Source organism: Mercenaria mercenaria, chromosome 18 (genome assembly GCF_021730395.1).
Source record: "Mercenaria mercenaria strain notata chromosome 18, MADL_Memer_1, whole genome shotgun sequence".
Taxonomy (NCBI): domain Eukaryota; kingdom Metazoa; phylum Mollusca; class Bivalvia; order Venerida; family Veneridae; genus Mercenaria; species Mercenaria mercenaria.
Genome location: NC_069378.1, coordinates 40,034,868 through 40,049,892, shown reverse-complemented (window position 1 = coordinate 40,049,892; position 15,025 = coordinate 40,034,868). Strand labels below are relative to the sequence as shown.

The 15,025-nt window shown below is 38.6% G+C and overlaps 1 protein-coding gene across 1 annotated transcript; it reads right to left on the bottom strand.

Annotated features, from left to right (window-relative positions):
• Window positions 1-2,066: 2,066 nt before the first annotated feature.
• On the bottom strand, window positions 2,067-9,251 carry LOC123538134 (uncharacterized). The gene has a single exon (XM_045322101.2). The coding sequence runs from the start codon at window positions 9,249-9,251 to the stop codon at window positions 2,067-2,069; it is 7,185 nt and encodes a 2,394-aa protein (XP_045178036.2).
• Window positions 9,252-15,025: the final 5,774 nt, after the last annotated feature.

The following is a 15,025-nucleotide window of genomic DNA, read 5'->3' as shown; positions in this document are numbered from 1 at the left end:
TCATTCTATTTTCTCATTGGTTAGCTATATCAACACTATTCTCATAAATAAGCGTTTGATAACTGCTTCATATTTTAATGAGTGTTCTATCTAAGAACGGCGATTTGCACTATTTGTTTCTTACAACAGCGTTATACATTTTAATGTATTAATTTACACTACTAAACTTTATTATTTGGGTAGAAAAAAGTAGTTTATAAAGTATACAAACCTTAATGATGTATAGAACACTGATTCTTGATTGTCTACTCGAACTACAAATGGCGAGAAATAAAACAAGGAAAGTAATTCTTACTATCCGGGTTACAGTGTGTATAGGGGCCATCCTGGATGATCTGTTGCATAAAAAGATGGTTTTGCAAACTTCTTCACACTTTCAAAGGGATTCGTACAAAACTTCCTACACAAAATGTGTACACTGGCATCATGATCATGTAATAAATGGATTACAATCAATGTCTTTAAATGTGCATCACCCTCTCAAAGTATTGGTGCCAATACACTTATTTGGTCTTTGATTTGATGACGATGTGTTATAGAAGTGATATTCAGGCCATATTTTTACATTAAATCTTTAAGAATATAAAATTCTGAAATTTATTTTATAGGGAAAGATATTTTTAAAGATTATTCATTTAACAACAGCTCGTCGAACACGAAATGCCCCCTTGATGCATTCAGTAATAAATTATTGCACAAGGAACAGAAATTATATGCTCACTGTAAACAAAAGTTCTACTGTTCTGGTTCAACCTGACCTTGACTTTTCACCTATTGACCTTAAAATCAACAGGGGTCATCTGCTGGTCATGATTATCCTCTCTATCAAGTTTCATGATCCTAGGCCCAAACATTTTCAAGTTTTTGTCTGGAAAAGGTTTAAATGTTCCGGGTCACTGTAACCTTGACTTTTGACCTACTGACCTCAAAATCTATGTGGGTCATCTGCTGGTCATGATAAACCTCTCTATCATCTTTCATGACCCTTGGTCTAAGCTTTCTCCAGTTATCATCTAGAAGCCGTTTAATTTTTCTTGGCCAATGTGACCTTGAACTTTGACCTAATGACCTCAAAATCAATAGGGGTCATCTGCTTGTCATGACCAATCTCCCTATTAACTTTCATGATCCTAGGTCCAAGCGTTATTGATCTATATCCGGAAACCATTTAACTGTTCAGTGTCACTGTGACCTTGACCTATGAAATACAGACCTCGAAATCAATAGGGGTCATCTGCTGGTCATGACCAACCTCCCTATCAACTTTCATTATCCTAGGCCCAAGCATTCTAGAGTTACCATCCGGAAACAGTTCAACTGTTCAGGGTCACTGTGACCTTGACCTTTGACATACTGATCTCAAAATCAATAGGGGTCATCTGCTGGTCATGATTATCCTCTCTATCAAGTTTCATGATCCTAGGCCCAAACATTCTCAAGTTTTTGTCTGGAAAAGGTTTAAATGATTACGAATCATTTGTCTAAAAATCTAAAATTCTTCGAAGTGGGGCATAATAATTTGTAGATTTATTTTGCAGATAATATGCAAACAAATTTTAAGCCAAGCTAATATTATGATAAGATATTGACACTTTATGTACAGGTGTGACAGCCACATTATCATTGTTGTGTCTGCTTTCACAAGGTGTCTTTGAAAAGCTTGTTGTCAGGCAGATATAACTATGTCTCCCACCACACAGTGATGTGGAAGACATATTGATTTACTCCTGTCTGTCTGTGTGTGCGTGTGCGTCTGTGTCTGTCTAGCCTAAGCAACAATCAGCGCCACACGAACGCAAGGGATACCACAGTACACCACAGTAAACAAGAGCCATGTTAGACATGGCCAATCCCCCCGCCGGGCAAATTATAATTGAAGGCTAAAGTTTGTGGCAAGTTAGTTGTGGTCTGCATCAAGGGTTTTAAAGATGTGGAAGAAAGAATAAGTCAGTGGTGAGGTGGTTTACTGTTAAATTTTATTAATTTTCATGAACAGTATAGCTATGATGTTTTTCTATATGGCTACTGTAAAAAGAAGGAATGGAAAAATTACCATAAGAGGTTAGCTATATGTGAATCCAAGTTAAATGGTGATCTATGTATGGTAAAGGCATGGCTCCAGAAAGACAATCTTTATATTGATGAGGTACATAAATGTGATCAAGTGTTCTACCATGAATATGGGTTGGCTTCATTATCACCTGGAAGAGTTCAGGTCCAGCTGTCAACTGTACTAGGTTATCACTTGGTTGCATGTTGAAGTCACCACCTACAAGCATGGGATATTTTCTGTTCTGTTTAAGCACAGTAGAAAGTTCTTGTAAGAATTCATTGTTTGAGGATGTAGGGGGCTTGTACACACAGATAACAAGGATGTCTTGCGAATGTAATGTAATTACTCTCGCCATTATTTCAATCTTCGTGCTGAGTATTTTGAAATGTGTGGAAGGTATACCAGCCTTTACTGCAATTGCAAGACCATGTGGTGTGTATCCGAAGAAAGTGTCAAATTCATTTATCAGCACTTCTTTGCTAGTTTTGACATGTGTCTCAGAAAGACATAGCACTGATAACTTTTGTATATTGGGATCACTTTGCAGGTGGTCAATATGAGCTGGAAGTGATCTTATGTTGAGAAATGAAACTGTATGATGCTTACTTGGAATTAGGTGTGTCCAGTCAAAACTTCTGCTGTGGCGCATGTCTTTCATTTCATTCAAAGCTTCAATATTGACTACCACTTTCTGTCTGGAAAAGTTTATTAACTTTAATCCTTGTCGGGAAGTAGCTCTACTAAGAATAGTGTAGACTTGTCCTGGGAAAATTGTAGTAACATTTTCAGGCACAGTTAGGTCAGCAACAACATGTTTGTAGGTTCCGCCTTGAGCTTTGTGACTGGTAATAGCATATGCTAGAATCAATGGAAACATGGTTCTTTCTACTTCGATAGTGCATGGCTTTTTAAGCAAGAAGGAACATGTTATAGCTTTAACAGGAACGCAATGGCGGAGATGTTTTGGGGAACCAACTTTTGCATTCTGTCCAACTTTGGAATCCCCAAAGTCGACAAATATAGTACCTTTTAGCTTGTTTTCAGGCATGTGAACTTCTTTAACTTTACCAATTACACCATTAACGAGACGGTCCGCAATGTCAATATTTTTTGTTAACACGACTTTAGCCCCAGTAGCAATAGTCAGCTTTGTTGGCAGATTCGCTGTATTATTGATACTACCGGTAGTTTCCGGAACTGTAACACTGACTGAATTTGTATTTTTGTCTCTTCTTGAATCAAAAGCAGTTATAGTTATGCAGTCTTTCAAAGCTGCAATATGATCCTGATTGTAGGCATCCACTTGTTTGTTGTACATGTATATATGGACTGAGTCAGATCCAAATCTGCTTGTGTCTGTGTTCTTTAGATTTAACAGGCTTTTTTCGTCATAATCTGTGAAGTCTCCTGTTCTTACTCGTGACAGAATTTGTGCAAATTCTGGGTCATTCTTCTGGCGCATGATTTCTTCTAGTTCATATAGTTTAAACATGTGTGTCCAAAGTGACCCTGCAAGTGCTTCATATCCATCAGATATTGGTTTAAAAACGGCTCTATCACCAACAGGGTTTAGCTGCAGAAGATCTCCTACTGCAAGAATAGATATACCAGCAAAAGGAATTGTGTATTCCTGGTAGATGTCTTGAAGGGTCAAGGATAAATTAGACAAGTTTTTTGCTCCAAACATTGAAATTTCATCAGCTATAATCAGTTTTAGATTAACATAGTTAGATCTGAGGGTATTTAACTTTTCTGCACCTGGTTTTCGATACTGTAGTTTTTTGGATGTATTATCCTTGACAGGTAGACCAAATGCTGAATGAAGCGCAAGTCCATTAATGTTTGCAGCTGCTTTACCAGTAGAAGCTGTAAGCAGAACTGTTGGATGCTCTGGATCATGTCCTGGTAAACAAAGTGTACGTGTGACAGCTTCGAAAATAGCATGTATTAAGTGGGACTTCCCAACTCCTGCTCCTCCAGACAGAAATATGTAAAAAGGGTTTTGAGGTATTTGGTTTCTCATATTTGTTGCCCATGATAGTATGAAGTCAAAAAGATGTCTTTGTTTATAATTCAGAGACTGAACATGGTCATAGAAATGTGTATCAGTCATCAAAGGTCCAGCTGTTAAAGTGAATCCGGCCTTAATACTTTTCTGAGTTGCAACTGAAGATGAACAAGTTAAGTTTTCTGTATCTAAAAACATTCTGGTTGGGTCTAATTGCTGGTTTTTTGGATTTTCTCTCTCTTGTTCAACTTGAGCTGCAACTTCATTCCAAATCTCAGCTTGAAGTTCATCTGGATCAAAAGTTTCAAGGACTGTGTCAACATCTTCATAGTAAGGTTCAAAGTTTTGCATGACTGGTATTATTTCTGCTTTGTGTTCTTCAAAAAATGCCTTGTAGGTCCCTCTGATCAGTAGGTCATCTTCTTGTTGCCAAGGAAAGTAAAGGAGAAGTAATCTATGGTAGTATAGTTCTTCATCTTTTTCTCTGGAAACATAATGATAGCGTAAAACTTGAGGTCTTTTCCGTTTTGACATTTTACCCAAACCACCAGCAAGGAGAATTATAGTAGATGTTGAACCGGTGTCAATGTCAACTTCTTGTTCACAGTTACTGTCATCTAATGTTTTTTTGACATTTGTATAATTTGAAACGAATTCTGCCAGAGAAATATTTTTCAATGACTTTGGTCTTGCTGCATACTTTTCATGTATACCTGGAACATAGATGTTAGTGTCATCATCAGTCATAGAGTTTATCACATTCTTGGGTTTTAATATCCTTGTTCTGTCTTGTCTGTAGTCAGTGGCAATGAACTGCACTGGTGTGTTGGACCTGCGTAATGGTATAGATAATAGTTTCATAATAGCTTCATGGTGTGACACTTCTCTGCCCTTTCTCAGAATGTTCCCAATTGAGAATAGCTTATCTCTGATTGTCTTGTCATTGGCTTCTTTACTAGCTTTTCGCATTAGCTCAGACATGGTTTTCTCAGGTTTGCAGATATAAGATGTGATATATGCAATACAGGCCCACATTGAAGTAATAATCTGTATATCCATGTTTGACTGCAAGCACTTCAGAATTGTTGGATTGTAATTATTTATGTAAATATCAGATGTATTTCTTTTCATAATCACCTGTGTTATCCTAGATGAAATTGTAAGAGCTCTGTTATATACATCTTTAGTTACACCAATTTCGTGTAATAAAGCATCTAGTGTTGGAGGATCACTATTTACACATATTGTTGATAACTGTTTGTACATCTTTGAGAGGATGTCCATGGCAAAGCTTTTCAATGCGTTTACATTTTCTTCTGTTGGTACTCTAGAAATGAGTGTATGTTCAGAGGGACATTTAGGGTAACCAAATCGACAAGAGGATTGCTTGTTTTTCTTACATGTCCTTGTGTGATGGTGAAGCTGTCTTGCAGAAACTAGGTTGTGAAGTTCCAGATCAGAGTCTTTATTTGGTAATTCACATTTAATATATTTGTCTGCAAAATCTGTAAATGAACTGTCTGAATCAATGTCCAATTTTGGTGCACCATAGACATGTACAGCAGCATGGAAATGGGCAGTTCCTTGTCCCTGCATTTCTTTTCTGAGGTCATAGTTCAAAATTTGACCTATGGGATGCAAACCACTGAGAATGACTTTACTCCAAAGCTGTTCAAAAATATAGTCTATGTGACGTGCAGCAGTCACAGGGTTTCGTTGAAGCCACATTCTCTTGGTCTCCCAATTCATCAGATCTATCTGTGCATCAGTGAATTCTTCTCCGTACTGACGAGCTATAACTCTTATAACTTCTGGCCAATGGAATTCAGCTGCTGAACCTGTGATGAAAAATGTGTATGGTCCAAGCTGTCTTAGTTTTGCCATCATGTCTAGATGCATTTGCTTGAAATACTGTGGAGTACCACGAATGTTTCTGAATGTTGCAAACAGCTGATTTTCTGAAAGTAATCGTGGAATCCTTAAAGGGTCTTTTAATTCCCTGACAGATATATTCTGGTTGAAAATTTTTCGAGTAGTTATAGTTATGTTTTGCGATACTGAATCTCTTTCCAACCAATCTAATGCTGCAAAAGCATACTCAGGGCTTTCAGCGAAGCGACTGTCTTTAGAAAGTAGTCGTGCATTTATATACTGCTTTGGTGTTATTCTAGTTGGCCGGGGCGTATCTGCAAAGAATCCATTTTGTCCAGTTGGGAAAAGGTTTGGGAATGCCATAGTTTCCCAGTGAGGTTCCTTTGTCATGGAGATTGGTATCTGTCCTTCCCCAGGTGCCAGGCTCAGGATTTCATTTGTTTTTACTTCTGGTCCACTGACTGGTTGAATGCACGTCTGTATGTTTACGGAACGACTATACTGCAAGTCAGTAATAAAACTTTCTGGATTGTCTTCATCTACTTCATCTTCACTGTCAACAAGTAAATTATCAGTAGTGCTGTTTTCTAACTGTTCTGTGTTTTGATGCACTGTGCTTGTTGTATAGCCTTGTTGTGGATCATGGTCAGACAGTGTAGCAGCCTTCCAGAAGTCTGGATCTTCTTGAAAACTCACATCAAGCCAATCTTTGTTTACCTCTACATCCTGATAGCATGGATGATTTTGTTTTAGTACTGCCAATGCTTTTGTCACAAACTCTGGTCTGATGTACTGCTTCATAACAAAATGTCTATCTGACAGTCTTCTTTTTAAAGCCAATGCAATTATTTGGCTTTCATGTGATTGACGCGGTAAATTGTTTGTTACTTTATTCAGGTCAGCCGGTACAAGAACAACCTGTCCATGCAAACCATGCTGTGCGCCACGAGGCATAGCTACAATTTTCATAAATGGAATAACTTTCAAAATAAGCTGCAGTTCCAGTTGGCTGAGTTGCTCTAAAGCATATGGTATAGCTGGAAAAGACATGTCATTTGCCTGAGCTTGAGGGGGAATTTTTCCAGACTGAATTTTCTTATCACAAGTGAGACATATCCATTGACTGTTGTGTATGTTTACATCTGTGAAACACTTTCTCAACAAAATCTTATTAAGTTTCTTATATTTGTTCTTATTCACATGGATCACAGTCCTTCTATAAAGACATCTCCAGCAGCATGTACAAATATATGTCGGGCCATCACTTATGGCTGTTTTAAACTCTTCTAACACTTTTTGTTCAACTGAAATTTCATGTTGAGCTCTGTTTATTCTTGTAAGTATCTTTCTTTCTTTGTCTGCATCTCTGCATTTGTGTACTTGATCAGAGGACCTAGCATCTCGGCTCATTTTCATTCTCTTTCTGTTTTCATGTCTATCTCTTTCAGCAGTTTCGGGGGATCTAGCAGCTCGCGTGGTTTTCTTTCTGTCACTTTCAGCCTTCCTGTCTCTTTCATCAGTTTCGGAGGATCTAGCAGCTCGGGTGGTTTTCTTTCTGTCACTTTCAGCCTTCCTGTCTCTTTCATCAGTTTCGGGGGATCTAGCAGCTCGCGTGGTTTTCTTTCTGTCACTTTCAGCCTTCCTGTCTCTTTCATCAGTTTCGGGGGATCTAGCAGCTCGGGTGGTTTTCTTTCTGTCACTTTCAGCCTTCCTGTCTCTTTCATCAGTTTCGGGGGATCTAGCAGCTCGCGTGGTTTTCTTTCTGTCACTTTCAGCCTTCCTGTCTCTTTCATCAGTTTCGGGGGATCTAGCAGCTCGCGTGGTTTTCTTTCTGTCACTTTCAGCCTTCCTGTCTCTTTCATCAGTTTCGGGGATCTGCAGCTCGCGTGGTTTTCTTTCTGTCACTTTCAGCCTTCCTGTCTCTTTCATCAGTTTCGGGGATCTAGCAGCTCGCGTGGTTTTCTTTCTGTCACTTTCAGCCTTCCTGTCTCTTTCAGCAGTTTCGGGGGATCTAGCAGCTCGCGTGGTTTTCTTTCTGTCACTTTCAGCCTTCCTGTCTCTTTCATCAGTTTCGGAGGATCTAGCAGCTCGGGTGGTTTTCTTTCTCTCTCTCTCAGTGTGTCTGTCTCTCTGAGCAGTTTCAGAGGATCTTGAAGCTCTGGTGGTTTTCTTTCTGTCTCTGTCAGCCTGTTTGTGTCTCTGAGCAGTTTGAGAGGATCTTGAATCTCGCGTGGTTTTCTTTCTGTCTCTGTCAGCCTGTCTGTGTGTCTGAGCAGTTTCAGAGGATCTTGAATCTCGCGTGGTTTTCTTTCTGTGTCTGTCAGCCTGTCTGTGTCTCTGAGCAGTTTCAGAGGATCTTGAATCTCGCGTGGTTTTCTTTCTGTCTCTGTCAGCCTGTCTGTGTCTCTGAGCAGTTTCAGAGGATCTTGAATCTCGCATGGTTTTCTTTCTGTCTCTGTCAGCCTGTCTGTGTCTCTGAGCAGTTTCAGAGGATCTTGAATCTCGCGTGGTTTTCTTTCTGTCTGTGTCAGCATGTCTGTGTCTCTGAGCAGTTTCAGAGGATCTTGAATCTCGCGTGGTTTTCTTTCTGTCTCTGTCAGCATGTCTGTGTCTCTGAGCAGTTTCAGAGGATCTTGAATCTCGCATGGTTTTCTTTCTGTCTCTGTCAGCCTGTCTGTGTCTCTGAGCAGTTTCAGAGGATCTTGAATCTCGCGTGGTTTTCTTTCTGTCTGTGTCAGCATGTCTGTGTCTCTGAGCAGTTTCAGAGGATCTTGAATCTCGCGTGGTTTTCTTTCTGTCTCTGTCAGCCTGTCTGTGTCTCTGAGCAGTTTCAGAGGATCTTGAATCTCGCGTGGTTTTCTTTCTGTCTCTGTCAGCCTGTCTGTGTCTCTGAGCAGTTTCAGAGGATCTTGAATCTCGCGTGGTTTTCTTTCTGTCTCTGTCAGCATGTCTGTGTCTCTGAGCAGTTTCAGAGGATCTTGAAGCTCGCGTGGTTCTCATTCTTTTGTTATTTACTTCTCTATCCTTATGAAATCTTTCTTTTGATCTCTGTTTTCGTGCAGCTTTCTTTCTTTCTCTGTCAATCTGCTTGTGTTTTTCAAATTTCTCTACAGTTCTCTGATTTCTCCATAGTTTTGTTCGTTCACCGGAAAGATGTGTATGTTGTTCACCTTTGCTCATTTCTTTATGGTAAGTATTGTCGTGATTCACAGTTGCTGTATGCAGTTTCTGTTTAAAGTCTTGATCTTGAAAATAGGCCTGCAGTAAATGCTCATGCTGCATTTGATTAGCTTGTTCTTCATGGTGTATATGCTGCATAACAGGAAAGGGTAATAGGTTTCCTGTGAAAAGACAATGACGAATATGTTGTCTCAAGCGGCTGAGATCATAGTTTTGAAGTTCCGGTTTTTGACCAAAGAATAGTGACACAGCATATGCTATAGCTAGAGCACCACAAATAGGCAGTGTATTTTGTTGTAACACCTTTGGATATATTGTATTTTGCACCAGGTTTTTGTCATAAACACATGCAAGTTGCTTCTTTGCTTCAACAAGGTGGCTGTAGAAATTCTTGAAAGGAACTGCGAGATAATATTTTTAAATGAAAATATGAAAAAGGGGAACACTGCATTTCGTCTCAATGTGTTCCATCAGTGAATGAAGTTTGAAGAAAATCCCTCCAGTACTTTTGGAGTTCTGCTGCGGGCAAAGATCGTTGCGGACGGACGGACAGACAGAGAGCATTTCTAATATCCCTTTCGCCTTTGGCGGGGGGATAAAAAAACAAGAGGACCATAATGGTCCTGAATCGCTCACCTATCCCCACATGACCCAGTGTTGAACTGAGTATGACGTCATTATTTCTATTATTTGACATAGTGACCTAGTTTTTGAGCACATGTGACCTAGATATCATCAAGATAAAAAATTCTGACCAATTTTCATGAAGATCCATTGAAAAATATGGCCTCTAGAGAGGTCACAAGGTTTTTCTATTATTTGACCTAATGGCCTAGTTTTTGAAGGCACGTGACCCACTTTTAAACTTGACCTAGATATCATCAAGGTGAACATTCTCACCAATTTTCATGAAGATCTCTTGAAAAATATGGCCTCTAGAGAGGTCACAAGGTTTTTCTTTTTTTCGACCTACTGACCTAGTTTTTGACCGCACATGACCCAGTTACAAACCTGACCTAGATATCATCAAGCTGAACATTCTCACCAATTTTCATGAAGATCCGTTGAGAAATATGGCCTCTAGAGAGGTCACAAGGTTTTTTCTATTTTTAGACCTACTGACCTAGTTTTTAACCCCACGTGACCCAGTTTCGAACTTGACTTAGATATCATCAAGGTGAACATTCTGACCAATAATCATGAAGATCTCATGAAAAATATGGCCTCTAGAGAGGTCACAAGGTTTTTCTATTTTTAGATCTACTGACCTAGATTTTAACCCCACGTGACCCAGTTTCGAACTTGACCTAGATATCTTCAAGGTAAACACTCTGACCAATTTTCATGAAGATCCATTGAAAAATATCGCCTCTAGAGAGGTCACAAGGTTTTTCTATTTTTAGATCTACTGACCTAGTTTTTGACCGCAGGTGACCCAGTTTCGAACTTGACCTAGATATCATCAAGTTGAACATTCTGACCAATTTTCATGAAGATCCATTGAGAAATATGGCCTCTAGAGAGGTCACAAGGTTTTTCTATTTTTAGATCTACTGACCTAGTTTTTGACCCCACATGACCCAGTTTCGTACTTGACCTAGATATCATCAAGATGAACATTCTGACCAATATTCATGAAGATCTCATGAAAAATATGGCCTCTAGAGAGGTCACAAGGTTTTTCTATTTTTAGATCTACTGACCTAGTTTTTAACCCCACGTGACCCAGTTTCGAACTTGACCTAGATATCATCAAGGTGAACATTCTGACCAATTTTCATGAAGATCCATTGAGAAATATGGCCTCTAGAGAGGTCACAAGGTTTTTCTATTTTTAGACCTAATGACCTAGTTTTTGACCCTACGTGACCCAGTTTCAAATTTGACCTAGATATCATCAAGGTAAACATGCTGACCAATATTCATGAAGATCTCATGAAAAATATGGCCTCTAGAGAGGTCACAAGGTTTTTCTATTTTTAGACCTACTGACCTAGTTTTTAAACCCACGTGACCCAGTTTCGAACTTGACCTAGATATCATCAAGATGAACATTCTGACCAATTTTCATGAAGATCTTATGAAATATATGGCCTCTAGAGAGGTCACAAGGTTTTTCTATTTTTAGACCTACTGACCTAGTTTTTGATGGCACGTGACCCAGTTTCGAACTTGACCTAGATATCATCAAGATGAACATTCTGACCAACTTTCATAAAGATCCCATGAAAAATGTGACCTCTAGAGTGGTCACAAGCAAAAGTTTACGGACGCACGGACGGACGACGGACGACGGACACCGCGCGATCACAAAAGCTCACCTTGTCACTTTGTGACAGGTGAGCTAAAAAATTGTAAGTCCACACAACAATCTTTACCAGGTAGAGATTGGTCAAAATACACCTCAAAATTGGATTTAGCATGCTTGACACTCCATCTCGTGGTGGTAAACATTTGTGCCAAGATATATCAAAATCCCTCCATGCATGAAGAAGATATGCTCCGGACAATTTTTTTAAAGAAAATATGATAAAGGGGAATAACTCAAAAAATAGGCAAGGTAGAGTTATTGTTCTTGCCCACTGCACATCCTCCCAATGTGTTCTATCAGTGTATGAAGTTTAAAGAAAATCCCTCCAGTACTTTTGGAGTTATGCTCCGGACAAAATGTTTTAAGAAAATATGATAAAGGGGAATAACTCAAAAAATAGGCAAGGCAGAGTTATTGTTCTTGCACACTGCACTTCCTCCCAATGTGTTCTATCAGTGTATGAAGTTTGAAGAAAATCCCTCCAGTACTTTTGGAATTATGCTCCGGACAAATTTTTTTAAGAAAATATGATAAAGGGGAATAACTCAAAAAATAGGCAAGGTAGAGTTATTGTTCTTGCACACTGCACTTCCTCCCAATGTGCTCTATCAGTGTATGAAGTTTGAAGAAAATCCCTCCAGTACTTTTGGAGTTATGCTCCGGACAAAGATCGTTGCGGACGGACGGAGAGCATTTCTAATATCCCCTTCGCCTTTGGCGGGGGGATAAATTAAACATTCCCCATAACTTGACGGTAGCTGCCGAAGTAATGAGGAATATTTAGCGGACCAACGGAGCCAATGTACTGTAATTCTAAGCAAGGCAAATAATATATTGAGCAAGGCTACAGTACACCACAGTAAATTAAACATTCTCCATAACTCAGTGGTAATGCCGAAGTAATGAAGGAATATTTAGCTGACCAACGGAACAACATACTGGAATTCCAAGCAAAGCAACTATACTATAATGAGCAAGGCTATGACATAAGCAAGGCTATAACGCATTTAAGCGAGGCTAGTCAGATATTGCCAAGGCACTAGAGCAATACCTTTTACACAGTAACATCCATACTATGACAACGTTTGAAAGCACGCCCGATCGCCCATGTGGTTGACAGAATTTTTCTCAGCCCTTGATATATTAGGAGTGACATAAGTATAAAGATAAAAATGATTAACTGGAATTTTTAATGAAGTCTAAATGAATCACTATCTGTATCACTTAAAATGTCTTTTGGTCCTCAGTCAGTAACTTGGTAAATTATCCTGCTATCACAAGGTGTCTTTGATAAGCTTGTTGTCAGGTAGATATAATTATGTCTCCCACCACACAGTGATGTAAAAGACATATTGATTTACTCCTGTCTGTCTGTCTGCATGTGTGTCTGTCATAAATCTTGTCTGCATTCTAAGTCGAACATTTCTCATCCGATCTTCATCAAACTTGAACAAAATGTGTTTGCCAATAAGTCCTCAGCCAAGTTCAATCACTAGTCAAATCGATCCATGCATTTGGAATTATGGCCCTTGAAACTTGTTTTTGCTAATCAAAGCACTCAAGTCTGATAAGGCAGTTGAGCCCTTGGTGCATGGTTGACTCGTATACTACTATTCTGATGACAAGGTTGTGGGAGCAGCTTTAGTTATAATTGTTATACTCATGATTCAAGTGGATTTGCCAATTTACTAGGGGTAAATACAGTACACATTGTTGAGACCTTGTATGACAATTTTCATTTAAAAGTATTTCACGCTTTTGACACCAGTTGTTTTTTAATCACCTACCAATGGAACACCACAGGGGACTATAGGAATGCCCTCCATTCATCTGTCTGTCCATTCACAAATCTGGATCCTGCAATTACTCGAAGTGTTTAAGCTAGGTTCATAAAACTTAGTATGTGAATAGAGGGCAATATGTAGATTGTGCACATACATGACTAACATTTGTAGGTTGCAGGTCAAAGTCACTATTGAAGGTTGAGTAAAAATGTTTCCCCTCCATAACTTTTATATGCATTGATGTATTATCTTGGTGCTATACACAAATGTTCCCCATGATGAGACCATGTGTCATCACATGATCTATGCTTGATGGTTAAAGGTTAAAATCACTGTTCAAGGTCAAGTAAAAATCTGTTTCCACTCGGCAACTTTTAACTGTTTTGAAAGATTTTTTTATTACTACACAGAAATGTTCCCATGATGTGACTGTGTTGAATGACCCATGGTTGTCAGTCAGCTGTGCCAAAATGTTAAACTGAATGTGATGATGGGCCAAATGCAAATTTCTACCATGTCAAATTAAGGTACAGGTGAGATTGAAGGTCAAACAGGCAGTTTTTTAACTCTTTAAACAATGGTTGTATTTCTTGGAACAGATGTTAATAGGACAACACAGGGTTCAAAGTCATTGCTAGAGGCCTATTTCCTGTATACCACACACTGTCTAGTTACGGAGAATGTTTAAGCCATGGAACCTGAATAACCATCAATTCATTCAATATCCTTGCATGCATAAAAAAGGTTAGAGCAGACAAGAAATTACCATAAACCACTGACTTCTATGTGTGACCTTGACTTTTAAGCTAGGGGTTGCAACAAGTACTGTGAAATCATTAATATTCGTTGGGGACTAATTTTCTTGGATTTCGTGGTTGAGTCAATCCACGAAATTTAATCCCAACAAAGAAGTAAAATTCTCATTCATTTTATGTTCAAAATTTGAAATCCACGAATTCATATCCCCGTGAAATTGCTGTTTAGACCAAAACCACGAAATTTCATGCCCACAAAATTAAATGACTTTACAGTTGTCTTGTCATAGCGGTCATTTATGCAAAGTTATTTCTGAATCTAAACTTCTCATGATAAAGTTATTAGCTGGACACACACATGCATACACATAGATAGGGAAAACACTACATGATCCCTCACCATATTTAATGGCTGGCCATAAAAACAAGTGTGCACTAACTTTTGTAACAAATGGGCTGAAAGATGGAGATAGCCTAAACATACTACATGGGTATAGTACAAAATTTATAGCCTGACTAAACAGCTAGCATATACAAAGAAAAGTGTTAACATAGAGTAAAGTCTTATTTATTCTTGTGACAGCGGGTAAGAGGTTATCACAGCTAATGGCCGCAACATTTAAATTCCAGTATTTTGTGCCAATAAAACTAGATATTATCAGATTATCCAATGTTTACCAAACTTCAAATAGCATTCTTCCGAAGTCTACCATTCATTGTATATCTTTATATCAGTTAACTTTAATTTTTATCATGATCCAAAACAGACAAATTGTCTCTCTCCATTTTGTGTTTAAAACTCTTGTATGAACTATTTCCTGTAGCATTCTCAGAGAAAGTAATGCCATCCTCATAATGATTCAAGTGTTAATAACCAGTAAAATGTCGGATTATGTATTATGTAGCTTGTTTAATTTATGTACAATGTACCTTGTTTATTCCTGATTAAGGGGAAATCTGTGTCAGTTGTCACTTGCTAAGTCACAAGATCAGCAAATTTCATTTACTTGTATTTGTTGGTTTTTTGTTCCGTCTGATAATTTCTCCAGAATTCAACCATGT

Coding starts and splice junctions, on each gene's coding strand:
- LOC123538134 (XM_045322101.2), bottom strand. CDS start 9,251: ATGCAGCATATACACCATGAAGAACAAGCTAATCAAATGCAGCATGAG.